Here is a 27,998-nt window from a genome sequence, read left to right as displayed (position 1 = left end):
AACCGGTTGCTTATCTGCATATTGTGGCCCTACCGTTCCCCCTCTCTCACAACAAAAAAGTAGTAAAATGAAAAGCGACACAAAACAATGAAATGAATAAGGCAACCTTCACCGAACAAAGTGCGGCCTTCAACGTTCCACTTTTATACTCACCGTATCGCTAATGAGAATGGGATTCATTACCTAGGAAGTAAGACAGGTACGTCTTTATGCCTTAAACTTATGAGTAAGGAAAATAACGATTCGGGGTGACGCCCGAATCCTCACTGCTAATGTGAGACGAATTTTTGAGCGGGTAAAGGTTGCCCCTAAGGTGACCCGCCTACTTTGCGGGATGCCTGGGAGTCGCGATCTGCCCGTCCCCCTCTTACTTTAAAAAATAGAACAGTCTGGATGTGTATGATACAGGATTAAAGTCGAAAGCAATCACTGTTGGTATGCTTGTTACAGGTTAAGTTTGCGGCGACCAACTTGCTTCTGTTTTTCAAAGGTGATCGCGTAGGCAGCTAACATTTTTAACGTTAGTTATTTATGTTTGAGTGCAGCGCATGGGATTCAAACAGCTTCCAGTCTCACGTGTCACACTTCCGTGCTCTATAATCTTCAGAAGCCAGCCGTTTTTCCTTCACGTGTATGTATGTGCTTGTGTCTTGCTGGTCTGTAGTGTGCAAGTGGGGCAAGTAACACAGGCTTTTGTGACTTAAGTGGGCAACATGTGGAATTACCTTTTCATTGAACCTCCTGCACTGACCCTGGTATGAGATGGGTATTCAGTCGTATCTGAGGAGTTAGTGAAACCTGGGTCCCTTGTGGCTCAGACGGTAAAGAATCTGCGTATAATGCCGGAGACGCGCGTTCAGTTCAGTCTCTGTCTGGGTTGGGACGCTCCCGTGGAGGAGGGAGGGCAAGGCAACCCACTCTAGTATTCTTGCCCGGAGAATCTCAAGGACAGAGGACCCTGGTGGGCTGCAGTCCGTGGAGTCGCACAGTCGGACACGACTGAGACATTAACACACACAATCAATGGAAAATACAGGCAATGCCTTGAGCACAGTGCCAGGCACGGATTAAGTGCCCTATGAGTCACTACTGTTAATCTTTTCTAAGTCCTGCCAGTGGAGTTAGTTACTCTTGACAGAGCACCACAACACAATAAAAAATCCGGCATTGGAAGGTCACTGGAAAAACGAGCTGGTGAAGCCGGAGGGGGTCTGAGATTGGGCTCCAGACGGAGGGGGAAAATACAGGTCGCCTCTGCACTGCCGAAACTGGGTGCCGGCCCCCTAAACTACAGTAGGGTCCTTAACTGATACCGTATCTGTGACAGTGAGCGGGATGGCCCTCCACCAGGGAGATTTCGCAACTCTGGGGTCGCACTTGGCGGCTCGGGCGGCGGGGATCCGGCCACGCGGTGGGGCGTCCCGCTGGCCTTCCCATGCTCGACGTCTGGGGGCCGGAGGCTCTGGTTACGATTCTCTGGGCCGGGGTTTCGCTCCGTTTCTTGTACGAACACGCAGGACTTTTTGTCCGGTGAGAACACACATAGATTGCCAGCAGTGCAACTGCGCTGTAGCCAAGGGTACTGGGTCCTGCCTTCCTTGGAGACTAAGCAAGGATTGGGCCTGGGCCTGGGAGAACTGCATCGGGAGGCAGAGCCCGGGAGGCGAGACTGCGCTGGGCGGAGCCCCTGTGTCTGGGCACAGGCCGGTGCTTCCTCCCGGGCCTGCGCTCAGCACTGACTTGCTGAAATCTGCATAACTTTATACATTCCTTTCTTTCTTTTTTTATGGCCCAAAGGCATGTGAGGTCTTCGTTCCCCGACCAGAGATGAAACTTGTTACCCACTGCAGTGGAAGCACTAAGTCTTAACCTAGATCGCCTCCTTTGCTTTTTCTTTTTTTGCTTTTATAATATAGTTGGAGCTTTGCGTTGATTTCTTAAAAATTCTGTATGGGTAGGTGATATCTATCACCCTGTGAATTCACCTCAGGTGAGTAAAGGGGCTGTTAAAGTGGAAGTTGCTCAGTCGGGGTCGGACTCTTTGCAACCCCATGGACTGTAGCCTGCCAGTCTCCTCTGTCCAAGGGATTCTCCAGGCAGGAATCCTGGAGTGAGTTGCCATGCCCTTCTCCAGGGGATCTTCCTGACCCAGGGATCAAACCCAGGTCTCCTGCGTTGCAGGCAGATTCTTTACCTGGACCCTCAATGAAGGAACTCCCTTCTCTACCTGTAGCCTCCACAGGACACGGTGACACCTGCCTCACCTCGGGCCACCTCCCCCCAACCCTGAAAGCCACTCACTGCCCTCAGCCTCAGTCTCTCTGTGGGAGAGAGGGGGCTACTAACTTCTTTCTACTTCTTTCAGGGTGTCCAGAGGAGAGTGTACAATGGAAAAGACGGGTCACATGGGGTTGTCTGAAGTTAGGACTGGGGACACCTTCTGACACGGCGGAGATGATCTGTGCAAGACTGGGTATGACAGATGCTGAACTCCAGTGTCCACACTCTGTTTTCCAGGAGTCTATCCTAAAAGAAACCACCAGAGAGGAGGCTGAAGATAGCCACTGTTATTTACAAATCCGCAAACTGGAAACAGCCCAACTGTCCAACAGCAGGGATCTGCTACCAAAAAGCCATGATCCAGCAGGCCTATGGCAAGTTTCTGACCACAGAGGGAAAGCATGCCTGCCATTAGGGCAAGCAGCAGCCGCACAGTGGACCGTGTGGTTTCATCTAAGTTATAAGTGTTTGCCTCTGGATGTCTGCTCTTTTCCTGGGTATAGTTTTTATTTTTCCTGCATATATATTTTTCCTGTGAATATTTCTTTTCCTGTGTATATTTTTCTGTACTCTCCACAAATTTTCTTTCTCTTTTTTGGCCACGCTGCAGAGCCTGTGGAATCTTAGTTCCCTGACTAGGGATAGAACCTGTGCCCCCTGCAGTGGAAGCATGGAGTGGAGAAACAGTCAAGGAGTTCCCCAGAGTTCTACTACAAACACAAACAAACCTCAGAAATAAATGCCAGGTCTTGCACAGCCCCTTCCCCACCCCCCACCCCCAACAACTTAGGTCACAGAGCCTCTAGGAGTTCCAAAAGGGTTCAAACTAGCAAAGTTTTACTTTAATGTTATGTTTGCTCATAAATGGTTCTGAAAAAGCCGATATGCAAGAGGCTAACACGCTGTGTCTAAGGCAACATCGAGGCCACTGTGAATGTCCTTCAGACAAGGGGCTCTGCTCGAAATCTCCCTGACTTGGGGCAGGGGCAGCAGGGGGGCTCTGGGACGGATGAATAAATGTACACCATCTCAGCTCTGCCATCAGGGCTGGCTGCCCGGGACACTAAGGCAGTCGATGGGAGGTGGACTGCTTGGAACTTCCAAAGCTGTCCGAATGTTTGGGTGTTTCTGCTGAGGCTTTGGGAGGGTCCATGTGCCAGCTGGAAGGGCCCTTGGCCAGCCCCCTCCTCCCACACCAGCCCAGGGACAGCCTACCTCCCTGCTGACCGGACCTGCTGGGCCCTGGGTGGGTGGGGGTAACCTCTCACCCCAGCAGCCCCTGCCAAAGGGACTTACTGGTGTCAGCTACCACGTAGTATCAGGTGTGGAAGTCTGGCCGTGGCCCTGAAGCAGGCAGGGGCGGCAGGCGAGGGTCTGAGGCTGGGGGTGAGGGCCTGGGACCCGTAGCTAAGGGATGCCTGTACATTTCTGCTTATTTCCAGGGTGCGGGATGCTCTGGGGAGGTTGGAGAGCATGGTGCTGGTAGCCTCTGCCTAGTAGTGTGTATGTTGGGGTCGGGGGGAAGGGCAGGAACATCTCCAGCGAGGCCTAGACAGGGATCTGCCTTAAAGGTGGCCAACGGCGGCGCACCTGTAACAGACACCTGCTCCCAAAGGGGCCCCTCAGGGGCCAGCCCAGCGGGGTGACCTCCCAGGCACGGGCAGGCCAGGCTGAACCCGGCCGCAGCAGGAGACACAGGGCAGGTGGTGTTAACGAACAATGGCAGGAGGGGTGGGTGCGGCCAGGGCACAGTGAGAGTGGGCAGGCCTGGCGGCCAGGGCCCATCCATCAGAAGGCGAAGCAGCGCTCCTTGGGGTGGCCCACACGGTCCAGGTTGGGCAGGCAGGCGTACTGGATCATGGGGGGCGGTCCGCACATCAGCACCAGCGGTTCCTCCTCCGGGGGCGGCAGGTGGTCCCGGATCATCTCCTCGTTCACGAAGCCCTGGCTGTAGTCCCAGGCTGCGGGGCAGGAGACCAGGTGAGCCCGAGGGTGGCCGTGTGACCGACCACCAACTGCCCACCGCCCCCTCCTCCATGCCGAAGCTATTGTGCCCGTGAATTCCTCCTTTCAACAAACACGTTAGAATGGAGCAGACCTCAGCCCTGATCCCCTGCCCCCATGCCTGGCTTACCTGGACCACAAATGCAAGCCTGTCAAGGTTCCCTAACCACACTTTACAGTTTGCAAAGCCTTTCATTTCTACTTGCCTCTTGTGTGACCCTCGTGGATGGACAGGGCGGGACCTACTGATCCCATTTTACAGATGTGGAATCTGAGCCCAGAGGACCCAGAACTGAGTTGTCTCAGGTCACACAGCAAGGCATGGACAGGGCTGGGACATCAACCCCAGGTCCCAGAGGTCCCCCCAGCCAATGCTCAGTGCCAGGCTGGTCAGGGTGACACTGCCTACCCCCCCACCACCACCTTGCTACCTAAGAGTCCCATGCCTACTGTCTGACTCTTCCCTCCGCTGGGCGTCAGCCCACGAGGAGCCATGTCTGATCCACAGCTGTAGTCCCAGTGCCTAGATAGCTGAGCACAGAGTAGTAGCTCAATAAATAATGAACAAAGGAATGTGTCCCAAATAAGCATCAGATGCTTTTGAACTGTGGTGTTGGAGGAGACTCTTGAGAGTCCCTTGGACTGCAAGGAGATCCGATCAGTCTATACTAAAGGAAATCAGTCCTGAATATTCATTGGAATATATTCACCTGAAGCTGAAATTCCAATACTTTGGCCATCTGATGTGAAGAACTGACTCATTGGAAAAGACCCTGATGCTGGGAAAGACTGAAGGCAGGAGAAGGGGATGACAGAGGATGAGGTGGTTGGATGGCATCACCAACTCAAAGGACATGGGTTTGGGTGGACCCTGGGAGTTGGTGATGGACAGGGAGGCCTGGCGTGCTTCTCTCCATGGGGTCGCAGAGTCGGACACGACTGGGCGACTGAACTGAACTGAACTGAGCCGGAAAACAGCAAGGCCAGGACATAGGCTGAAGTTTCAGATGCAGGGTCCTCAAAAGAGCAGCCTCAGCTCCTCGAAGTCCTGCTTGCTTCCCTGTCTTGCACACGCACATGCGCAGTTGTGTCTCCAGATTTCACCTGAGATCCAGAGCTGCCTTTTATTCCTCCCAGTGACTGCCGGTGCCCATGGTGAGAACCCGGCACCCTGGGGCCAGCAGGACTCTAGTCCCACACAGACCCTCAGGACTGACCCGCTGATGGGGGCTGCTCAGGGACAGGGGACCAGCCGGTCCTGGTGCGCGGCTCCCTGCCCCCATCATCTGTCCTGCCCAACAATGTGACCCCCTTTTGCAGATGTGTGAGGAGCAACCCAGTCTGAAGCTCACCTTGCTCCGCAGTTCTTCAATGGTCAGTCGGGACAAACACTGCTTAGGGACTGAGGGCACATGCTGGCCCCTCAAGTGACCCCTGTGCCGAGCAGCTCAGCAGGATCTCAACCCCAGAGGGACAGAGGGACCCGCCAGATACTTGCCACCTGCCACATGCTCCCTCCCCTCCGAGAAGCCACAGTCAGCCACCTCCTGATCCCACAGGAGGTGCCTGACCCCAGGCCAGCCTCTGAGCCCTGGCCAACGAGTGGGGGGCCTATCCAGGCCAGCCCTCTGGTTTGGCTCCGGCAAGACAGCAGGCCGAGGGCCGTGCGAGCAGCAGACAGAGCAACACTGCGTCTATCAGGCCAGCAGGCTCCACCAGGCCCGCCTGAGGCTGGGGGACGGGTCCTGTTCCCTGAGTACCTCCAGCTCCAAACACCCACTTATCTGGCTTCTCTCTGTCCTTCACAATCTGGAAGAGCCTCACTAAAGCCTTTGACACCAACAGAAACGCAGCTGCGGAAGTCCAAGGTCATGCGGAGGTTGAGGGGCCTTGTCTAGATGGACACTGCCCCGTGTCACACTGTGCACGCTCCACGAGGGAGGGGGAGGTCCCTTAGGGGAGGGGGAGCAAGTCAGTCTCAGCTGGTCCTAGATGAGGAAGCCTCCACTGTGCTGAGAAACAGGGTATACTCTCTACTACACGGGCACTGTGCTCAGTAACTGGCTGCTGGGAAGCTCAGAGGGATACGCATGGTCAGTCCTGGTAAGGGTGCACCACCGCCCATACTCCTGTACAAACCTCACTCTAGGTTCCATTTTATGGGTCTGCCCTTGGTTTTTTCTTTCACTCCCACTTTCCATTGGTACCACTCTGACTCACTCCACAAAGTCTCCCTAAACTGCCTAAAATCCCTCTGGAACAGGGCAGGATGTAGGCATGTAGATCACATTTTATCAACAGATCTCAAAGTACTTTGTAAAAAAACTTAATGGGATTAAACCCTATTTGCTAGTGTATGAAATGTACAGGTGTATAAGAGACATCTCAGTTTGACAAGGATTTTTTTTAGATAAGTCTTTCTCTTTACATGTATACTGAAGGAGACTTTGTGGGGGAAACACAGTCAGCAGGCCCCTCCCCCCACTCCTCTAGCTCCACAATCGCCACGCTGGCCTGGTACCGTGTTCTTTTTCAGCATCTACCTTTTCCAGTTTATACCTGATGGTTCAGCAGCCCTCCAACTACTCTCGAATCGCGGACAGGGTAATAATAAATGTAAGTGCAAAATACCAGAAAACTACCCAACTGTGTCTCTTCCTGGCCAGGACTACTTGGCTCCTCTTAAAACTGTCCCCAGGAGGAGGCACTTTGGTTCCGGCGTTGCCAGGTGCCACCACCAGAGGGCAGTGTCCACGAACAGTGCATGCATGCATCCTGTGCATGCTAAGTCGCTTCAGTTGTCTTTTTCAGTTGACTCTTTGCGACCCCATGGACTGTAGCCCTCCAGGCTCCTCTGTCCATGGGATTCTCCAGGCAAGAATACTGGAGTGGGTTGCCATGCCCTTCTCCAACTAACAGCGCGGCCGGGCCTTTCGCTGGCAAGAGACTGGAGCAGGGTCTAGCCCCCAGAGGACAACCTTGTTTCAAGTTTTGGGGGCAGCCTTCACTCCCTGCCTCCTATATGTCCTTGGCAAACAGCCCAAGCATCTGGACAGGTAGACTGAGGGTAACTGTACGTTAGTGCAGCCCACCCCCCAGGGCTGATGACTGCACTGTGTGTGGAAACGATCACCCTCCACCCCTAGCACCGGCCCCAGATCCAGGGGAGAATGCTGGCCTTCTGTGTCCAGCAGTGCAGGCAGGGGGAGGCCTAGGGCTCCGTAAGAGGTGAACACGAGTTCAAGTCCCAGCTCTGGGGTTTTCTCACTGTGCGCTGCGGGGCACTTACCTCCCCTCTCTGATCCCTCTTTCCTTACCACCCTCCTCTCACAGGGCCACGGTGAGCTGGACCAAGGGAGACCATGCAGACAGAAGGCTCCACCTGGCAGAGGGCTCACAGCACAGGCGGGCGTGGGCCAGCGCCCCCACCCCAGCCCGCCCGCTGGCCCGGGCCGCTCACCTTCAGGGGCTTTGTCCACTGTGTACCAGAGCTTGAAGCGCGCAGAGTGCTCATTCCTTAGTTCCTCCAGCTCAGGCCGCAGTAGGATGTCTTTCTCAGTCTGCGGGGGGGCGGACAGGGCCCAGTGGTCAGGAGGGACAGCGACAGGGACTGCCCTTGGAGACCCTCGTCATCCCGCCCACCCATGGGCCACACGCTTGGCAAAGCTTCCAGGGAAAGTCCAAGTCTTTTTATGTTCTGGCATCTCAGGCTGTATCAATAGGTCCATAATTTAGGAAATATAGATGCGACTCCCCAAATCACACAACCCGCAACCTTGCCCACATCGATCCCTCTGCTTGGCCTGCAGCTCCCCACCTTCACCCCCACTGATTTCACTCAGCTAGCCCCACGTGGCCCTGTAGAGTTCAGCTTGTGTCACCTCTTCCGGGAAGCCTTCCTAGACCCCCGGGGAGTGTTAGCAATCTACTCCGGAAACATCCCCTTTCCATTCCTAAGCACAGACTTTGCCCGGAATGTTTGCAGGTCACTCACAGACCTGGCTCCTCCGGTCAGTGGGCAGTATGACGGACTCACAGGACTGTTGTGAAACTGGGGCCAAAGAGCTCCGTCAACCAGCAAAGGTCACCCGCTCACCGACCTCTCCTGAGCCCCCCGCTGGGATAGGCAGGCAACGAGAGAGGCATGGAAATTGTTCTGAACATCCTCCTTTGTGAACAACATCTCTCTGACCATCCTCAGTGCCCTGTCAATTCCTCAGGATCAACTTGAGGAAGTGGAGTCCAGGGCAGAAAATTCCACATGGTTAGGGCGTTCGATACAAGCCGCTGCTTTATTCCCCACGTAGGTTACAACCAACACAGAGGCCAGCAGGGAGTCCTGGGGTACTCACCCCTCTACACCTCTACCAGGACTGGGTAATAATCATTTAAGCTTTGCCAATCAGATTGATGGAAAGTAAAGCTTGTGTTTTATCTTTTATTATTAGTAAGCTTGTCACTAGTCTGCTCATATTTTTTCTTACTAGTTTGTAAAAACTCTTTTTATATGAAGGATATTAATTTTTATTGATGATACATTATGTGTCTCACCCTCAGTTGTTTATCTTTCTACCTTATTTAGTTTGTGTTTTTTCCCCAGAGGAGCTTTTCATTTTCAAGCAGATGGGTCTATCAGCCTTCTTGACGGGCTTTCCTTCAGTGTCTTGCTTAGCCTGACCATCTTTGTTCACTCATTCAATGACACTTCTTGTATTTAAAAATGCTCACCCTTTACTTTTAAAGCTTCACTTTGTTATACATACATCCTTAACCTACACTTCATTTTTCTATAAGGTAAGGTAGGGATCTACATTTTTCCTAAGTGCACAGCACTAACCCAACACTCCTTTTCATCTCCTCAGGTTTGACATGTCACCTGCATCAGATAGAGTCTCATTTACACTCAGGTCTGCTTCTAGGCCAGGGCTGTTCAACCGAGCCTTCTACAATGATGGGAATGTTCTAGATCTGTGTTATTCAACAGGGTAACCACTGGTCATATGAGACTATGGAATCAACAAAAGGTGCCTAGAGAGACTGGGAAAGTGAGTTTTTAATTTTATTTAGTCTTAACTAACCTCAGTGTAAATAGCCACATATTCTAGCATGTTCCAGCACAGTCCAGACTTCCTGCTGTATTACCCAGAAACAGCCAGTCCAGTAAACCCAGGTCTCACGTGTGGCTCCAGAGCTATTTTTATCACCAACACTTTTTAGTATTCCTTCCTTGTCACTCTTCTTTTTCAAAACTTTCTTGGCTATCCACGTATACTTGGTCTTTCAGGCCATAGTGCATCATTTTGTCACATCATAACAGGAAAAAAATGATCCCACTGGGACTTCTGAGTATTACTTTCTGCAGAACAGACGCCTTCAAACATCAGTCTCCCTGCCCAAGAACCAGGCTGCCCTGCTGTTTACTGTCTCCCTGACGCCCTTCTGAAAGTGGGGCTTCCCTTCGGCTGAGACTGGGGGCAGAGCCTGAGCTTTTGGCTGACCCAGGACACCCTCCTCACCCTGGGCCCCTACCGGCCTCCATTCCCGGCCACCTGGTCCCCCCAGGAAGAACGCACACATCTGCAATGTTAGGTGCTCCGGTCCCAGGCCACCTCAGTCTTCACATGGTCCTGAGAGGTGGACCCCCGTTACCCTACATTGCAGATGGGGAATTGAAGGGGCTGTGGCCCCCGTCCCAGTCAAGCACGCACGTCACTCAGGGGGAAGGAGGGAGAGGCAACAACTCGACTGGAACAAAGCTGGGGTTCCCAGTGTGGGGCTCCCTGTGGACCCCTGGGGTCCCTGAGACCCTCCAGTGGGACCCTGAGATCAGAACAATTTTCACGTGATACTTTTTTTTTTGCACTTTTTTCACTCTTGCTCCCTCGCAAGTGCGGAGTGGAACTCTCAGAGGCTCCGTGACTTGTGATACTGCACTGACTAAAGGCAGAAATAGGTAACGGAAGCCACCGCCCCTCGACGGGCAAAGAGATGCCTTCAGGCGATGGAGGGCCTCCATGGAGACCGCCCAGCACCACCAAGCTGAGTGCAGCCCACCCTCTCACCCCACCAGCCAGCCTGGAATTTCTGGCTCTTTCCACCCACCCCCGGGCCTGGTCAAGGCCGCACTGGTTGACCTCAGGGCAGTTTTCTGCAGCTGTGTGGGAGTCCAGGGACCGCAGGCGAACTTTTCCCTCCTGGCTCAGCGTCCTCACAGATGGACGGGGCAGAGCCTAGGGCAGACGGACCCGGGGGCAGGCTGACCTGAACCGTATCTGAGAGGTGCGGGGGGCCTGGTGAACGCCCCCACGCAGGCAGGGGGTGTCCCATCTGAGCCTCCCCACAAAGGGGCCTCGCTGCAAAATCCACATATTCAGTCATGAAACGCTGAGCCTGGAGAGATCCTCGTGATGACCTGCCTTCATCAGCTCATTCCTCAGGGAGACAGGGAAGCCCAGAGAAGGAGAATGACTTGTCCAAGGCCACACAGCAGGCCAGGGCAGGCAGGCAAGCGGCAGGCATGGGGAGGAGGACACGTGCTCGGGAGCCAGAGTGCCCAGGTCCGAACGCAATCCCAATGCTGCCAGCTCAGGGACCTCGTGTGGGTGTGTCCTCTGCACTGCATCTATGCAGACGCACCCTCAGGCTCTTCCCACGTCCCTGCTGAGTCCCAAATTCCACGTGCGGTGGAGGGAGCGCTGAGGTGCCGAGGAAGCGGCCAGGGGAGCCAGTCTTGGTGTGGGGGTGCTCCAGGGGCCTCACCCCCACCACCGAAGCGGCCGGCTCGGGTCAGACGCTCTAGCTCTGCCCGACCTCACCAGCTGCTGCAAGGCCGCTGTGCACAGAACACTCAACACACCTTCCAGCCACCCTGAGCGTCTCCGCAGTGCCTCGCAGCCCCCCGAGCAGTGCCTGCCTGGCACCCCACCCTCGGGCCTGCAGACCTCAGGACCACCTGCTGACCTGGTTGGCAAAGAGCAGGTGGCACACAGTGTGGTCTTCAGGGTCCTTCATGATGGCGCGGATCACCTGCAGCATCGGGGTGATGCCTGCAAAACAAGCCACCCCCACACGCTGTGTGAGCGCCTTCTGCCTACACACAGTGCCAGACAGATGCCCGGGGAAGTGCCAGCCAGGACAACCCTGACCTCAGGCAGCTCCCGGGCGCTCGTAACCTGTGCGGCGTCCCACACCCTGCCCCCAACTCCGCCCACCGGGGACTGGGGCGGGGCTCCAGGTCCACATACCCGTTCCTCCCGCGATCATGCCCACAGACTTCACCGTCTTGACAACAGGGTCGGACTTCTTGTCTGGACGGATGGCAAACTTTCCTGGGGAGAGCAGACGGGGTGAAGTCCAGCTCTCAAACACACCGTGCTTGGGGGTCAGACAGGATGAGACCCTGTCCCCATCTCAAGGGTTTGGGTGCGGCGACCACCATACCCCCCTCCAGCCAGTCAGGTGAGGGGGATGGGAAGGGGGGACTAGGACCAGCTCAAATGCCAAGAGGAGCAGGAGGCTGGAGAAGCAGGGGATCCCAGCTCAGCTCTCCCCTGGTTGTTTCCAGCCTAACAAAGCTAGTCTGTGAGCTGGATGTGCCTCCCAAGACTGGTCTGCAACTCCTGCGCTGGCCACCTTGATCCCTAGCAGCTGGGGAAACTGAGGCCCCGGAGAGGAGGTGGCCTGCCCTACAGGAGTCACCCCTCCAGACAGCAGCAGGGGCGGGACCTGCACCAATATCCACAGCATCCGCCAGGCCCTTGGGGAGTCCAACCCAGATCACCTTTGCCCTGGTAGACCAGCAGCCCGTTGGGGCCCCGGAACTCAATAGTGTCGCCAATCTTCATGCTTTCCAGGTACTGGGACATCTTCCCTCCAGCGGGAAACTTAGGGTGTGTGTCTTTGAAGTAAACCTGCAAGACACACACACCATTCTCAGCCCCTGTCCCCAGGGTGCCAGGGAGAGCTCTGGGCACAGTGGGAAGACCCTCTTCTGGGGTCTTCTGCGGCCACGTGTGGCCTGCTCACTCGGTGCTGCTCCCACCCATCAGAACTTCCCTGTCTGTGTCCCGTCCCCCTGGGGGGCCTGCCTTCCCCGTAACGTCCCCTTGGAGGTCAAAGCATCAGCCCGGTGTCCACGGCAGCTGACCCGAGGGCCTGATGTATAACGTTCTGCCAAGACCCGTGTCTGTGACCCCTCCCGGCAGGAGATTCCCACGGCTGTCAGCCCAGGGCAGGCCCTGCTGGTGGATGTTCAGTTCTTTCCGCTTTGTGCTGCCATGAAAACGTCACTCTTGGAACAACTTCCTTCTCTGTGCCCTTTGGGATTTCAGCTTTGGGAAAAAGGGATGCAGCTTCGACTCTCGACAAAGAGATGGGCAGACGGAGGAGCAGCTCCAGGGCAGAGGGGGCTACACTGGGGGCATTGTGCTGGGCCTTGAAGGGGAAGCAGGACCGACAGGCAGAGAGGGGGCAGGGGCAGGGTGTGCCAAGGCGGGGGGCCTCACACGGCTTGCAGCCTCGGGGGTGGGGGGGGAGAACGTGTGGCTGCAGGACAGTGGGTGTGTCTGTGTGTCTGGGATTCGGGAGGAGAGTGGGCAAGCCCACTGTGTGCCAGGCCAGCGTTCTGACTTTTAGCGAGGGCGAACCAAGGGGGCCACAAGGCCTCCAAGCCAGGAAGGACCTGGTCCTCATGAGCGTTTCATCCTCTACTTGAATCCCCCCCCAACACCTCCTCCACATCTGGCTGCAGTGAGTTCAGCAAGAAGAGATGCATGAACCCTCACCACCTTCCCGTTCCTTCTGGACAAAGCCCCCCTTCCTGCAGGGCCTCCAAGGTTCTGCCCGGCCCTGCTGACCTCTCCCCTTCTTGACCCTCAAGTCCTCAAGCCTCCTCTTGACCCCAGGGCCTTTGCACCGGGAGGGTCCTTTCCCTCCATCTCCACCTGCTCGCCTCACAGTTGCCTGCTCGGGGCAGGGGGTAGGAGGCACAATTGTCATCACCCTGACCCAGCTCCGGTGTCCGTCCCCTGAACAAATACTGACCTCTGTGTGCCCACCTGTTCAGTGGCCACTCTCCAGCCAAAGACAGGCTCCCAAGGCCCGGTGGGCTGGGCACCCGGCGTGCGGTTTGCGTGACACCGAGTGAAGAAGGGACCCAGGCCAGAGCCAGGACTGCCAGGCCACTCCCTTCCTGCCCTCACAGACCCAGCGCCCAGCCCGGGACCCTGAAAACCCCCGGGGCTGAAGCTGCGGCCCAGCAGGGGTCTGTTTCTGCACCCTCCACCCTGGGGTTCAGTGAGGGGGCCTGGGGCCTGCACAGCAGCATTGGGACAATAAGCCTGGTGCCCGGGGGAGTTCTGAGCCAGGGTGGCTGTGGGTGGGGGTGTGGTTTGGGCCTTGACTGGGGAAGGTGTCTAACACCCCACGCCCACCAGCAGCTCTGGCAGCTTCCCGCTTTTGGGGTGTATAATCAGAGAAAGTGACTCACTGCTGTAAAGCTTGTGTTTCTAACTTTCACAAACACGTGCTGGCTTAGAGGCGTCACTTCTCCTTCCACGTGTCTTGGTTTTTACAAGCCTTTCTGGGTGGTCTGTGTCTCTCTGGTCTGTTGCATCTAACAGCTGTATCTTCCCCGTGGTGTGCACCCAGCCCCTGACTGGTGGGGGATCCCAGAGAGCCCCTCACCCCAGCGCCCAGACAAGGACCCACAAGCCCCACACACTGCAGCCCCAGTGGGCCTCTGGGGTGCTTCTCAAGGGTGAGCGGGCGCCCAGCTCCCCGGGCTTCCCTGTCTGTGATGGGAAGGCGGGCCCTGTGTGAGCTGGTGGGCCTGCCTGCTTCCTCTCCACAGACCATCTGTCCTGGTTTGAAGACATTGATCCCGAACCCAGCCCCCTGCCCTCTGCTGAGACCCCCATGCTTGGCTTGTGCTGAGAACCACGGGGTGCTCCTCACTCCGAGATTGGGCTCAGTGAGCACAGGGCCTGCAGAGGCCAGACTCGGGCACCTGGGCCCTGTGGAGGCCTGGGCTGCCATGTGGTCACCCCCGCCCCACCCAGCTGTGGGCCCCAGGGCCTCACCTTGATGACCAGGTCCACAAAGCCCTTGTCGTCATCGCTGGAGACGGGCGTATAGGGCCGAATGACCAGGTTCCCATCAATTCGAGCCGAGAGGTAGATGTGCTGGCCTGCAGGGCGGTGGGGGTGAGTCTGGGCTGGGGACCATCCCTGCAGTGTCCCCTAGGTCTTGTCAACCCACTTCCCTGCACCCTACCCAGCATCCACAGCCTGGACTGACCCTGGCTCCCGCTGTACCCTTCACCGCCTCCCACCCCAGGGACTCCCATCACATCCTAGCTCTCTGCCTTTGCTCCTGATGGGGCCACTGCCAGGAACACTGGGGTATTTTGCCCTCTCTTTCTGACACTCACCCTTGAAGGCCTGGATGGCTGACACCTCCTCCTTGAAGCCCTCCCTGCTCTCACTGAAATGCAAAGCCCCGCCCTGCCTCCCTTTCCTGGCTCTGGCTGGCTGGCTCCGTGTGGGCTGGATCGGGGCTGCACTCACCGACTGGGAGGCCCAGGATGTGCTCGGGCGACGGCAGCGCGAAGCGGAACCGCCGGGTGTCATGGCTGATGACCTGCAAGGAGGCCAAACTGCTGGATGGCACCCAGGCCAGAGGGGCCACTGGACCCAGAGCCCCCACTCTGCCCCAGCACCAGGGTGTCACTAAGAGATGACACTGACAGGTGGACACACGCCCTGCACACACGTGTGTGAGTGAGGACACAGAGGTAAGCAACACTGCAAGTACTCTGTTCTCGTTGGCCTGGAGAAAGGCAGGGACCCGCAGGAGCGAGCTCCAGATCCCAAAGGGAGGCTGCCAAATGGCCCAGAAAATTCCAGGGCTTCCAGGGGCAGGAGGGAAGGACCCACCTCTGCCATAGCTTGAGAAGTGTCCTGTCCTGGGGTGGCGGGAAGAGCTTGGGGGTTGGCTGCAGAGGGGGGGAGGGCTGAGACAAGGATCCATGTGAGTCTTGGGCCCGAGAGAGGGGCTCCAGAAGCCACTAAACTAAAAGCCCCCCAAAGGCAGGATGGCATGACTGTGGTGGGGCTACAGAGAGCAGGAGGCATGGCAGCCTCACGGCCTGGGAGGTGGACGTGGCCATGTGCACCCAGGGCGTGGGCAATGGGCAAAGGCCATTTCCCCTCCAGGGTGGGGCAGAGGGGGCTTAGGACCAAGGCTGGGCCGAGGATGGGGCCTGGTCTTAACAGAGGCCAGGGAGGCAAGCATCCCACAGTGTCAGAGCTAGGATGTGAACCCAGTGCCCAGACCCTGACTGGGCTCCAGAAGGCCCTTGGGGGGTCTCCCCTGCACCAGGCGCTGCAGGACAGTGGTTGCGGAAGGGCTGTTGGAAAGACAGGCAGCTAGTGGTCCAGCACTTGTGTTCACGCTCACATGAGGCAAGGTCCAGTGATGGACAGTGCTACCACCCAGGGAGGGTCAAGAGACCTCTCCAAAGGGCCAGAGCATCACTGGGGTGAGCAAGCTGGGGCAGGAGGCCTGGATCTCAGGAAAGACGGCGCCCAGCCCCCACTCAGGATACAGGGCTTGTTGGCAGCTGGAGGGCCTCTCTGCCCCACAGTCCAGCTGCAAACAGAAGCCCAAGGCCTCCCGCAAGTGGATTCCAGGATTATCAAGCAGTCCTGGGGTTCGAGGTCAGAAACCCACATGCCAGACATTTTTGGAGGAAGAACAGAAATGAGGCAAAGACCCTGATGATTACTGTGTTCGACAATCTCTAGCCCAGGACAGCAGAAGTCACAAGGCTAACGTCTGTGAGGGCTTGGCACGCTGCTGCTTCCAGGAAGCCGCTGGCCAAGACAAGCCGAGCAGTGGACACTCAGAGCTCAGGGTGACCCTGCCCATCACCTGGTCCAGTCCCGTTCGGAGAAGGGAAGGGCAGGCAGCCAGGACCCCTCCCTGCACCACAGCAAGTAGCAAGAGCAAGTCCGCCTGCTGACCCTGCAAAGCCACCAGGAGGCTACAACGGGGGAGGGTAACTGCTAGGACATTCGCCACCTGCTCAATCGAAGGGGCCTGGAGGGTCCACTGCGGACATCCCTGTGACAAAAGACCAGAGAGTCGTCAAACAGAATGAATCGGCTTTGGGTTAGACCTGAAAAGGTGTCTGTGCTGTGTGTGAAAGTGAAAGTGTTAGTCGCTCAGTTGTGTCTGACTCTTTGCGACCCCTTGGACTGTAGCACGCCAGGCTCCTCTGTCCATGGGGATTCTCCAGGCAAGAATACTGGAGTGGGTTGCCATTTCCTCCTCCAGGGGATCTTCCCGACCCAGGGATCGAATCTGCATCTCCTGCATTGCAGGTGGGTTCTTTACCGTCTGAGCCACCAGGGAAGTCCGTGTTGCACAGCCAGGTAAAAACATCAGGTTATTTAAAAAGAGAAACTAAGGATACACACACCTGAACGTCCCCACCTCATGTACGTAACAAATGTGACACCAGAAAAGGCTCACGATGACCCGGGAATGGGACCCTCTGCACAGGGGTCATGGTGGGGGAGGGGAACAGTCACAGCTCGAGAACAGAGCATGTATAAATTTGCGCTTTTCTTTTATAAAAGTACCATTTTTATAGTGAGCGCATGTAAATCATATGCTACTTCTGGGTTTAAAAAACAGTAACAAGGGCGTTCCCTGGTGGCCTAGTGGTTAGAATTCTGGGCTTTCACTGCCATGGCCAGGGTTCAATCCCTGGTCGGGAAACTAAGATCCCACAAACCACGTGGTGAAAAAAACAAGGAAAAAGAACTTTATGAAAGGAGAAGGATTCAAAACGTTGTGGTTTTATTTTAGTAAGAAAAAACTGTGTATAAGTCTGGTCTCATCTGGGAAGTGGTCATTTTTTTTTTTGGCCTCTTTCTGGTTTTCGACTTCCGAGAAGAACTCCTGGTACAACCACGGTCACAGACGCTCCAGCGCTAACGTGGAGCCCAGCGCAGAGACCAGAGCCCGGGGTTCAGGCTGGCAGCAGGTGACTGGCTTTCTCTGCCCCATGACTCAGTCCTCCCTGCCACACCCCTTCTGAGGCAGCTGCCTGTGGCCAGAAATAGCACGGGGGAGGGGCTTTGGTGGGGGAGAGCGAGGAGGGAGGCGGCCTTACAGGGTGGGCGGCTGGGCGAAGATGGGGAGAGGATGGTTTGAAATCAAAACCACGACTGGACGTTTGAAAACGGAAAAGCATTGGAGGGGAAGAGCAGGAGTGAGCCTGCCGGAGGTGCAGACCGAGCCACATGTGAGATCACGGGAACACGCAGGGAAGCAGGGCTCTAGGGGCCCTGAGTGTGTGGGCCTGGGAGTGAGGGTAGGAGAAAGGGAGGAGACCTTGTCTTTAAGGAAGGGGCTCTGGGATGAGGCACCCTGAATGACCACGGGGCCTAGGCCTGAGTCCTAACCCAGCCCTAACTCACAATGTGACCCGAGTTACTCCTCTCTTGCCCTCTGTTTTCACATCTGTTAAATGGGTACCTGGACCCAAAAGTCCTTACAGCATCCCTCCCACTCTGATTTTCTGTGGGATAGTAAGTGTGGTTCAGAGAACCTGCTCTGTGATCAAAGACCCGGGTTCAAATTCCTCGGTAATTTACTGGTAGCCTTAGAAATGGACATGCGTGCATGCATGCCAAGTCACTTCAGTCGTGTTCGACTCTTTGTGACCCCATGGACTGTAGCCTGCCAGGCTCCTCTGTCCATGGGGTTCTCCAGGCAAGAATACTGGAGTGGGTTGCCAGGCCCTCCTCCAGGGGATTGAACCCACATCTCTTATGTCTCCTGCATTGGCAGGCAGGTTCTTTATCACTAGTGCCACCTGGGAAGACCTTAGAATGGGACATCACCTCACTTTCCCCATCTGTAAAATGGGCAAATAATGGGATCTACTTCAAGAGGGGCCGTGCCCTGAGCACACAGTAGATGCCCACGAAATGCTGTGATGCTGAGAAGGAGAGAGAGGTGCCCGTGACCCATGACCCTCGGGCCCCGCACTGACCTCCTTGTCGATCAGCCGCAGCGGGTACTTGATGTCTGGATTCTCGAGCGTGATGGCCGGGGTGGAGCGCCGGAACAGCTTCATGAGCAGGCTGTACACGAACCAGACTGGGGAGAGGACCACGTGGCCCAACTGAAACGACAGGGCAGACCCAAGAGGTCAGCTCGGCCCAGCAGAGGGCCTGCCCCCTGCCCTTCCCCCAAACACACCACTTGGTCCACACCTCCGGACCGCTCCTCTGCCAGGAACACCCTCTCCCCAGTTCATCCAGGGACCCTGGCACCATCTTGGTGCCAGCTGGGAGACGCTATTAATACAAAACTCAAACTCATGAAAGCCATCACTGTGTTACTGAGCCACTGGAAAAGCTCCATTTCCCCTGAGGAACAGGGACAAGGAAAGCTATGTAACTGAGCACGTGGCCCTTTTCAGTTTGGCTGCCAGGAAGCTCAGCACAAAGTTCTCAAGTACCTGTGCTTAACCTTGAGCACTGAGGAGGAGTGCTTAACCTTGAGGAGCTCCCCTCCTCCCTCCTCAAGTCAATCTCCCTGACCCCATTACGTGATGCGAAGTGCTAGTTCTCTACAGACAAACCCCTGAGCCCTGGGGTTCTGCCTTCAGGTGCGAGGGGCAGCCGGGGCACTGAGCTGGATGCTGGGAAGATCTGCTCCTTGCTGGCTGGGTGACCCTGGGCGAGTCCTTTCCCCGACTCCAAACTGAACCCGACAAAGGTGATCGACAAGGTCCCTGAAGCTCTCCGCACGGTGCTGAGCCCCACACAGGGGTTAACCTCACAATGACCCTGAAGAAGGTGCTAACATCACTGCCACTTTACAGACAAGGGAACAGCTCAGAGAGGCGAAGCAACTCACCCACAGGCACTCATCAGTCCTCACCCTCAACATCACACTCACCCTGCTATGTGGCTCTAAGAGGCTCTTCCTTGCCAGCCCCCTGCACGCCCTGCCCCATACTCTCGGCCTCACAAAGACCCTCAGAGGTGGTCTGGATACTTTGAAAACAGAGAAAACTCAAATCACATGGCCATATAAAACTGCTTAGGTTTCACCTGGAGAGGACATCCTTGCAAAGAAAGGCAACTAGCCTGCTGCTCTTTCTAGCTATGTTTGTCCCTGGGAAGGAAACCCACTGAGCCTCCCTGCTCTGCTTCTCCATCTGTGAAATGGGGATCAGAAACCACACTTCCTGGTTGTCAAGATGGAAATCAGCCATGGAAAACGGCTAACCCAGGCTGTCCCCCAGCAGGCATGTGACCTCACTGGGCATGTATGTGGGTGCAGCGGCTACCCGGGGCCATCCGGAAGTCGTGTCCTGGGCAGCCTCCACAAACTGGACCACAAGCGAGACCCAAGGAGAAGACAAGAACAGCCTCAAGACCGCTCAGACCAACCCTGCAGTAGAGAAGCTGGCAGACCCACCCTGACCAGCGAGCAGCACAGGAAAGGGCCAGGCAACTCCTGACACGGAGCGAGGGGCCAGCACCGCCCTGTGCCTCCTTCAGGACCCGCCTCTGACACGAGGAAACACCGAGGGGCCATCCTCTGGGGTCACTGGCACGACGCTTCAAAGATATCAAAGCCACGAGAAACGAAGGCTGAGGAACAGGTTCCAGATTAAAGGACGCTTTGGTGGGTTGCAGGGTGGCCCCCAAAAGACCTGTCCACCCAGATCCAGGGGATGGGAAAAGAGGTTCTGCAGCTGTAATTAAACCAAGGAGGACTTCCCTGGTGGTACAGTGGATGAGAATCTGCCTGCTGATGCAGGGGACATGGGTTCGATCCCTGGTCAGGGAACTAAGATTCCACATGTCTCAGGGTAACGAAAGCCCAAACGCCACAAATACTGAGCCTGCGCCCTAGAGCCCACAAGCTGCACCTACTAGAGTCCCCGGACCGCACACCTAGAGCCCGTCTCCATGACGAGAGAAGCCGCCGCAATGAGAAGCCTGGGCACCCCAGGGAAGGGTAGCCCCGCTCGCCACGACAGGAGAAAGCTCTCACAGCCACAGAGACCCAGTGCCACTGAAATTAATTAACTGGAAAAAAAAACAAACTAAGGATCTAGACGTGAGATCCTCTTAGATTCTGCCAGTAGGCCCCAAATCCTATGACAAGTTCCTTCTAAGAGAGAGAAGATTCAGGGGAGAGGGCTGCATGAAGGAGGAAAGGACCCTCCCCTCAGCCTCCAGAGTGAGCCCTGCAATACCCCCATTTCAGACTTTGGGCCTCCAGAGTGTGAGAGAAGGAATTTCCATCGCTTATGCCACCCAGTTTGTGACAATTTATATGCAGTCATAGGAAATGAAGACAGGGAAGTCCCGTACCTACAAACAAGTTCCGTCCCGAGAGCGCTTTTGTTAAGTCCAATTTGTTCTTAAGTCTGACACAGGCACCCAATTCGCACAACCGGCTACGTAGTACTCTATTCTAATAGGCTTATAATACTTCTCACACAAATGATACACAAACAAAAAATAAAGACAACATTTTTTAGTCTTACAGTAGAGTACCTTGATAAATACAGTAGTCCAGGACAACAGGTGGCACACAGGGTCTGGCATTGAGTCAACAGACAAGAAGAGTTACGGACTGGAGGCGGGAGAAGAGGTGGGAGACGGCGGAACTGAAGGATCGTCAGCAAGAGGAGACGGAGGCCGAGCAAGATAAGGTGATTTCATTCACGCCTCACGTTGATGGAATACACATTCGCATCTTTGCAAGTTTGCAACTTGAAGGTTCGTGTGTAAGGGACGTACTCTACACCCCCGTGTTTTCTGCGAAAACCTCCACTTCCCCCGAGGGACAGGGACAAGGTTTGTGTGGAGGAGACTTACTGTACAGAGGCCAAAGGGACAGAAAAACTGAATGCAATGTGTGGTTTTGAATTTGATTCTGGGCCAGGAGGGAAGAAAAACAACACAGCTGTGAAGGCCAATCCTGAGACAACTGGCGGAATATGCATTAAGGCCCAGGGATTAGACAATAGCACCGTATGTTTCTGATTTGATCATCGTCCTGCAGTTATGCAGAAGAAAGTCCTTGCTCTTAGGAGACAGACGCAAGGATTTAGAGGCAAAGAATTAACATAATGTCATTTACTCTCAAACGGGTTAAAATACACACATACAATAATAAAGTAAATACATGCAAATGTTAACATCTGGTATATTTTGGTCAAGAGTATATAACGGCTCTTTTATGCATTCTTCCAAACTTACTGTAGGTTTGAAACTATTTCAAAATAAAAAGTGAAGAAGGGAGTCCATACTGGCAGTTCAAACAGCGAGGTCAAGAACCGAAAGTTCTCCCAAAACACTGGTTCTCAAGAAAACAGCCTCACAGCTTGTTCACTTGTCCTCCCCAGGGTAGCTCCCTGAGTTTAGTTCTCACGGTAGACGACTGACTGTACGTATTCTTCTCATCACACCCGCACGAGTTCCCCTTTTTCCTTGGCCGCCAGGAAGCTCACAGCCAAGTTCCTTGCCTGCAGGGAGGCCTCTCTGCTTCCTCTGCAGACCGCTTGAGAAGATCCTCCCCTCTCTAGGCCGAGCCTCACTGCTCCCTCCCTTCCTGGAAGCCCTGCCAGTACCTGAGGCCTCTCTGAACCTTGCTGTTCTTATCTATGGAAAGAGGTCAAGGCCACTGGCTGGCCTACCGCCCAGGGGAGCTGGAACATGAGATGAGGTGGGGGGCTGAGGTCACGGAGGGGTCTACAACCTGCGGAATGTGGGCACGTGTGCGTGCGTGTGCGCACACACACACAGGAGCTTTCTCTACCACCCTCATGGGGCCCCCACCACAAGCCAATGAAGAACACAGGTACCCGGATTCCACACCAGGCCTGGCCCTGCCCCCCAAACCGGCCCAGCGGCTTCAAGTTGCAAAGCCGCAGCTTTGGTTACAGGCCTTTTGTTGGGCTCAGAACTCCATCGACAGTGCCTCTCCGGCAGACAGGGCCTCCAGGCTGCGTGCAGCCAAGGCCTCATCCCACGGGGCCCCTGGTCTGTACCAGTGGGTGTAAAGGGAAGGCCCGACGGAGCTGGCCCCAGCACACACACTCCCCGGCCCCTGGCCTGCCCAGGGCCACACACAGGGTCTCTGGCCTCCTGCTCACTAATCCAGCACCTACCATGTCCTGACCACCACGTGCTATTTCTCCCACGCTGAATTTCATTTAGGGCCCACTGGGGGGACTTCCCTGGCGGTCCAGTGGCTAAGACTCCTCGCTCCCAATGCAGGGGGTCCAGGTTCAATCCCTGGTCAGGGAACTAGATCCCATGTGCCACAACTAAGACCAGACACAGCCAAATAAATCAAGGAATAAGATAAGTATCGAAAAAAAGGCCCGTTGGCAGCCCAGGACTCCAGGGTCAAGAGACCCGGGTTTGAGACCCAGCTCAGGACTTCAGTAGAGAACCTTCACCTCTCCAGGCTCCACCCTCCTCAGGAAGGTCCCACCTAAGGCTGGGGGGGACTCGAGGCTGGAAAAGGCCATGCACAGAGCACGCGTGGCCCCGAGCTGGCACTGCTCCACGAGTGGGCTGCGAATCCTCTGAGCTAATCCTCACTTCAACCGCAGGCGGCAGCACCGTGACTATCATCCAGTTAAGAATAAACAAAGTCTGTCCTCAAGGGACCACGCTCAAAACAAGTGAGACTGCTGTCCCCATTTTTCAGAGAGGTTAAGTGACTTGCCCAAGGCCATGAAACCCAGTCCTGTATAGTCTGGTTCTTCCGGAGGCGCCTCCCAAGACAGATACCCCGGAGCCCACAGCCCAGATCCCCAGCTCCACTGAAATCCCATCTCCTACCTCCCGAAGCCAGGCCCCAGCTGCTCCCCCCGACCCCCAAGCACCCCCCACCACGGCTCCCCACTGCCTACACTCAAGGTCCCTACCAGCCGGTCACCAGCCTTTTTTGCCTCAGGCCTCTGCACATTCTTCCCTCATCCAACCAGCACATTCCTTTCCTATTTAGCTTCCAAGAGTCCGGCTCAAACCTCAGATCTCACCTGCCTGGCCCCTCCCTGGCTAATCAAGTCCTTAACAGACTTCCGGAGCCCCTACTGCCCTCTGCCAACTCCCTGGGGATGAGGGTGGGGCACTCTGATGATTCCTCTGCTCCAGGCCCCTTCCACATCTATCAGGGAAGGCATATCCACCGGGAACATTGTTTAGGAAAAAAATTGAGCCAAGTTACATTTGCAGGAAATCACTATTGTTGGCAGCCCTGGAAATAAACTTAAATGACATTAAGAGCCAAGTGGAGCTCTGCTCCCTGGAGTTTCACTTCCTCCCAGCACAGCTGTCTAAGTGCATGCACAGCCAGGTTGGATAACTAAGATCTCTGGCTGGCAGGTAAGGAATCTGCCCGTGATGCAGGGGACCCGGGTTTGATCCCTGGTTTGGAAAGATCCCCGGAGAAGGAAATGGCAACCCACTCCAGTATTCTTGCCTGGAGAATTCCATGGACCAGAGAAGCCTGGCGGGCTTCTGTGGGGTCACAGAGAGTCAGACACGACTGAGTGACTCACACACACCCCTGGCCAGCATTTTGCTGCGCAGTCTGCATAGCACCTTCCTCTGTGTTTCCTCGTTGACCCTCAGCTGTGGGAGGCAGGCCAGCTGCCTCCCTCATCGGCTCGGCGCGGCCCAGGGTAGAGTCTGGGCTCTGGTTCCCCAATTTCTGTCTCTCCCCTCCAATCTCTCACCTGCCCCAAATGCCAACCCAGGGCAGGTGCTGAGCCATGAAAAAGGCTCATTCGTCAACAGCTCTGAAGGCAAGCCCTCAACACTGACCTCGGCCCTCCCACAGAACTTGCACATTCTAGACACAAGCTCCGTGTGCCCTGGATGCCAGCCTGGGGCTCACACGGCTGGGCCAGCTCCCCACGCGCAATCACAATGCAGAATGGCAGACACAGGGAGGCGGGGGCCTTGGTGTCTCATCTCCGGCAGTCAGAGCAGAGACTTGGTAAACATCTGTGGATAAATTCACACAGGGACAACCACCAGCGCCTACCCTGCAGTCTGACTTCTCTTACTTTGAACGTTTCAGTAACCAGGACAGGAGACCAGATGCCCCCAGGGGGAGGGCAGGAATCGGCCCTCCACCAGGCACTGGCCAGATGGGTGGATCCTGAATTCCTGGCTCTTTCCACACCTGCCAGACACACCTGCCTCCCAGAGGTGAGGCGGGGCTGGAGCCGCTGCTGGAAGGGGCTGACCCCGGATGGATGGGTAAACACCAGCGGCCTTTCCTCCAGTTCCCGCGCCTGGCCACCCCGCGTGAGCACAGGTCCTTGAGCCCAGCACGCGGGGACTACGGCCACCCTACTTCAGTGAGGACACTGAGGCAGGGTGAGAACTGGCGGCCCTGAGCCCCGCAGCCACATCTCTGCCCCTGCGGACAGTGTGGCCACCGAAGAGACCAGGGGTGGACTCTGCACAAACTCCTTTCTAAAGGGCAGCTGTGGGCAGACTCTCGCCGTCAGTCTGTCCTTCAGGACCCAAACCCCAGTGGGCACAGCTGGCTGAGAAAAGGGTGCCGTGGAAAGGTCAAAGCTTTGTGTCTGGGAAATCGGAGGCTTCACCAGACTCACAAGGGGCTGGGATGCCCTGCCACCCCTGCAAACAGTGGGCAGAGTAAACAGGACGGACGAGGCTACGGCCCCATCCCAGCTCCTGAGTGCACTGCACACACACGCGCACACACACACCACCTCCCCCACCCACCCGGGGGACCAGGGGACAGCTGCCTCCCAGGCCTTAACCTGGCGCCCCAAAGGTCACACTCTGCCCACCAGGGAACCCACCTGCCTTTCCCCGCCTCTGATAACATAGGACGGGGAGAAGAAAATGGGGTGCCAGGGTGTCTCCAGGGAGCCCCCAGCCTGCCCAACAGAGCAGAGAGGCTGGGTAGCCGTGCCACCCCTAGGTGGCACCCTGCCAGCTGCTCCCCACTGGAATTCCCCCCACACCACCCCGGGACCCTGCCATCCTCTCTACCCAGGTCAGATCCCAGCGGGCAAAGGGACCTGCCAGGACCTCCACCTGGCAGGCGTGTTCCTCCCCAGGTGCCAGCCCCAGTGCTGAGGCTTACCTGCCTGCTGCCCGCCCGCCAGCTGTCTGGCTGGGATCTGGGCGTTCACCTCCCTCATAGCCCCCTTCTCAGGAAGGAGGAGGGAGCAGAGGAAGTGCTGCAGCGAAGGGCTCCTGGCTCAGGGCTTGCGGTGAAGGGAACCCAGGAGGAGGGGCGGGTGCAGAGCCGATCCGCCCTCCACGAGGGAGACCCAGCCCTGCTGCCCAGGGGCGGGGGGGCTGGGACCACAGACGAGGCACAGAGCTGCCAGGGCAGGAGAAAGCCTTGGACTCTACCTGTGGTCCTGTCCGGGTCCACTGAGCGCTCACGTCTGTGCTGGGGCCAGGGGAGTCAGGGTTGGGGCTGGCCGGCTAAGCCCCCCAGCATGTACCCCAGGTGGCTGGCAGACTCCAGAGCTAACCCCTCTTCCGTCAGTGGGAGGAGGCCTCTTGCAGGGCCTGCACATCCCAGATAAGAAGTCTGGTGCCCCGAGCCTGAGCGGGCCTCCTGCAGACTGCGTGGAGCCTCTGTGCCCGGAGGCAGGACTGGGATCTGCTCTAGGTATTCTGGGCCAAGCGGGGACCCCAAAAGGGCCCACGAGGAAGAGGCCATCCCACCACCCCTTGGACAGAGGAGGCTCAGGAGTTGGGGCAGGTCTCCTGACGCTCACACGGGGCTCTGTCCCTCACGGAGGGGCTACGAGGGATCCTTGGCAGCTCGGCAAAAATACTGAGCAGCCACGTCCCAGGGTGAGCACCTAGTCACTCAGTCGTGTCTGACTCTGTGACCCTGTGTACCGCAGCCCGCCAGGCTCCTCTGTCCATGGGATTCTCCAGGCCAGAGTACTGGAGTGGGTTGCCATGCCCTCCTCCAGGGGATCTTCCTAATCCAGGGATGGAACCCAGGTCTCCTGCATTGCAGGCGGATTCTTTACCATCTGAGCCACCAGGGAAGCCCATCGAAGGGACGCAGAGCCAAATCCAGGCAACGTGGATGGCTAGAAGGTGAGAAGCCCTGTGGGAAACACAGCACGGGGTGGGAGGTGTCTGGGCTGGCGGGTGGGAGGCTGAGCGGCGAGGGAGGAAGACGATTTCTGGGAACACGGTCAGGATGTTCCACTGAGCTGGGCTGATGCCCCCAGGCTCGCCCTGAGCAAAGCTGCCCCTCCGTCTGAATGGCCCCCAGGGTCCCAGGCTGGGCCACTCACCCAGGAGCAAACTGGCCAGGCCAGGAGGCTTTCTGCCTCATCCTGAAGGGGGAGCCGCACAGAGCCAGAGGGCGGAGGTGGGGGAGGAGGCCAGGCAAGAGGTTCTGGGCCTCCGGCTCCCGGAGAACCCCAGCCAGCCCCAGGGACTAGTGTGGGGGGCGGGCCTGGTCACAGCCTCCAGGGGGAACACAGGCCGCCCACCCCCACTGCGGCTTGAGGAATCCCAAAAGAGGCAGCCCTGGGCCTGGCCAACGTGACAGCATGACAGTGGACTTTGCGGTCTCGGGAGTTCAGACTCAGCCAGCTGGGCCGGAGGCCAAGGCCCCGGCGGCATTTTCTTCATCTGTAAAATGGGGCCTCGCCAATTTGTTGGGTCAGGAGAAAAGGAGAGCCCAGGGTGCAGCCCAGAACAGGGCCCCGGGTGGTGGGTGGTAAAAAAAAAACAACACTCTGTGATCCAGCAACATCGCACGTGTGCACACACACACCCACTCCACACGCACGAACGCGCAGGTACGCACTTGTTCACACTGCCGCACACATGCACACTCATTCAGCGTCCCCAAACACCTAAACACACCCCTAAACACACGGTTGCACATGCACACACGTCGCACCGCACCCCGGTCACACACACATCTCACACGCGCACAGAGGCGACCGTTCACACTTCACACGTGTACACACTCATGAACTCACAGGCGGGGTCACCAGTCTCTTTCATCGCCCCCACCCCGCCCTCTCCCATCCCTGGCGCGCACACCCGCACTCCTGGGCCCGGCAGAGGGGCGGGGCTCCCCCGGAACGCTCCGCCACCCCCGCCACCCCAACCCCGGCTCCGGGCGACGCCCCTCGGCCGGGAGGGCCGGCCGGAGGGCAGGAGCCCGGAGCCTGAGTCACGGCCGCCAGGGGACGGCCGGGGCGCGGCGGGCAGGGCGGGGCCGGGTGGGGTCCTGCGCCCCACGTCCGAGCCGGGCGCCCCCCCGCCCCCGACCCCGAGGCCGGCCGCAGTTGTCGCTGCCCGGGATGGAGGCCCGGCGCCCGCGGCTCCAGTCCGCAGCGATGCACCCCGGCCCGCGGCGGCCGGAGCCCCGCTCCCCGCCTACCGTGCTCAGCTGGGCCCCCATGTTGGCGCCGCGCTGCGCTCGCTCCGCCGCCGACACCAACGCGCCCCGGGCCCGCCCGCGGCCGCGTCACCCCGGAGGAGGGGCGCGCCGAGCTCGGCCCAGTGGCGGCGCGCGGGGGGCGGGAGGCCGGCCTCCAGGCCCCGCCCCGCCCCGCCCGCTTCCGTCCGCGGCCAGAAGATACCGGAGAGGGGCCGGCCGGCGCTGCCGGCCACCGC

At 57.2% G+C, this 27,998-nt stretch overlaps 1 protein-coding gene, 1 long non-coding RNA gene and 1 other non-coding gene across 5 annotated transcripts; 2 read left to right on the top strand and 1 right to left on the bottom strand.

Annotated features, from left to right (window-relative positions):
• Positions 1 to 4: 4 nt before the first annotated feature.
• On the top strand, positions 5 to 3,380 carry LOC122679822. 2 transcript variants are annotated; one of them, XR_006336551.1, is made up of 3 exons: positions 5 to 199; positions 2,366 to 2,777; positions 2,891 to 3,380. It is a non-coding gene; the product is annotated as an uncharacterized LOC122679822 (long non-coding RNA). The 2 variants fall into 2 exon arrangements; XR_006336550.1 differs by lacking the exon at positions 2,891 to 3,380 and having other exon boundaries at positions 7 to 199; positions 2,366 to 2,819.
• On the top strand, positions 210 to 359 carry LOC122680929. The gene has a single exon (XR_006336840.1). It is a non-coding gene; the product is annotated as a U12 minor spliceosomal RNA (small nuclear RNA).
• On the bottom strand, positions 3,101 to 27,919 carry LOC122679821 (NADH-cytochrome b5 reductase 3). Of its 2 annotated transcripts, none has more exons than XM_043880579.1 (9): positions 27,763 to 27,919; positions 18,350 to 18,481; positions 14,850 to 14,922; positions 14,364 to 14,470; positions 12,065 to 12,194; positions 11,529 to 11,612; positions 11,245 to 11,330; positions 7,745 to 7,844; positions 3,101 to 4,241 (listed from the first exon to the last, which is right to left on the bottom strand). In XM_043880579.1, exons 1-9 carry the CDS (start codon positions 27,781 to 27,783, stop codon positions 4,069 to 4,071), a joined length of 906 nt encoding a protein of 301 aa, XP_043736514.1. In that variant the 5' UTR covers positions 27,784 to 27,919; the 3' UTR covers positions 3,101 to 4,068. The 2 variants fall into 2 exon arrangements, with proteins under 2 accessions (XP_043736514.1, XP_043736515.1); XM_043880580.1 differs by lacking the exon at positions 27,763 to 27,919 and adding an exon at positions 25,471 to 25,506.
• Between the last annotated feature and the right edge of the window lie 79 nt (positions 27,920 to 27,998).

This window comes from Cervus elaphus, chromosome 22, assembly GCF_910594005.1.
Source record: "Cervus elaphus chromosome 22, mCerEla1.1, whole genome shotgun sequence".
In the NCBI taxonomy this organism is placed as follows: Eukaryota; Metazoa; Chordata; class Mammalia; order Artiodactyla; family Cervidae; genus Cervus; species Cervus elaphus.
Note: the sequence above shows the minus strand (reverse complement) of the source record. Positions and strands in the feature narration are given on the sequence as shown.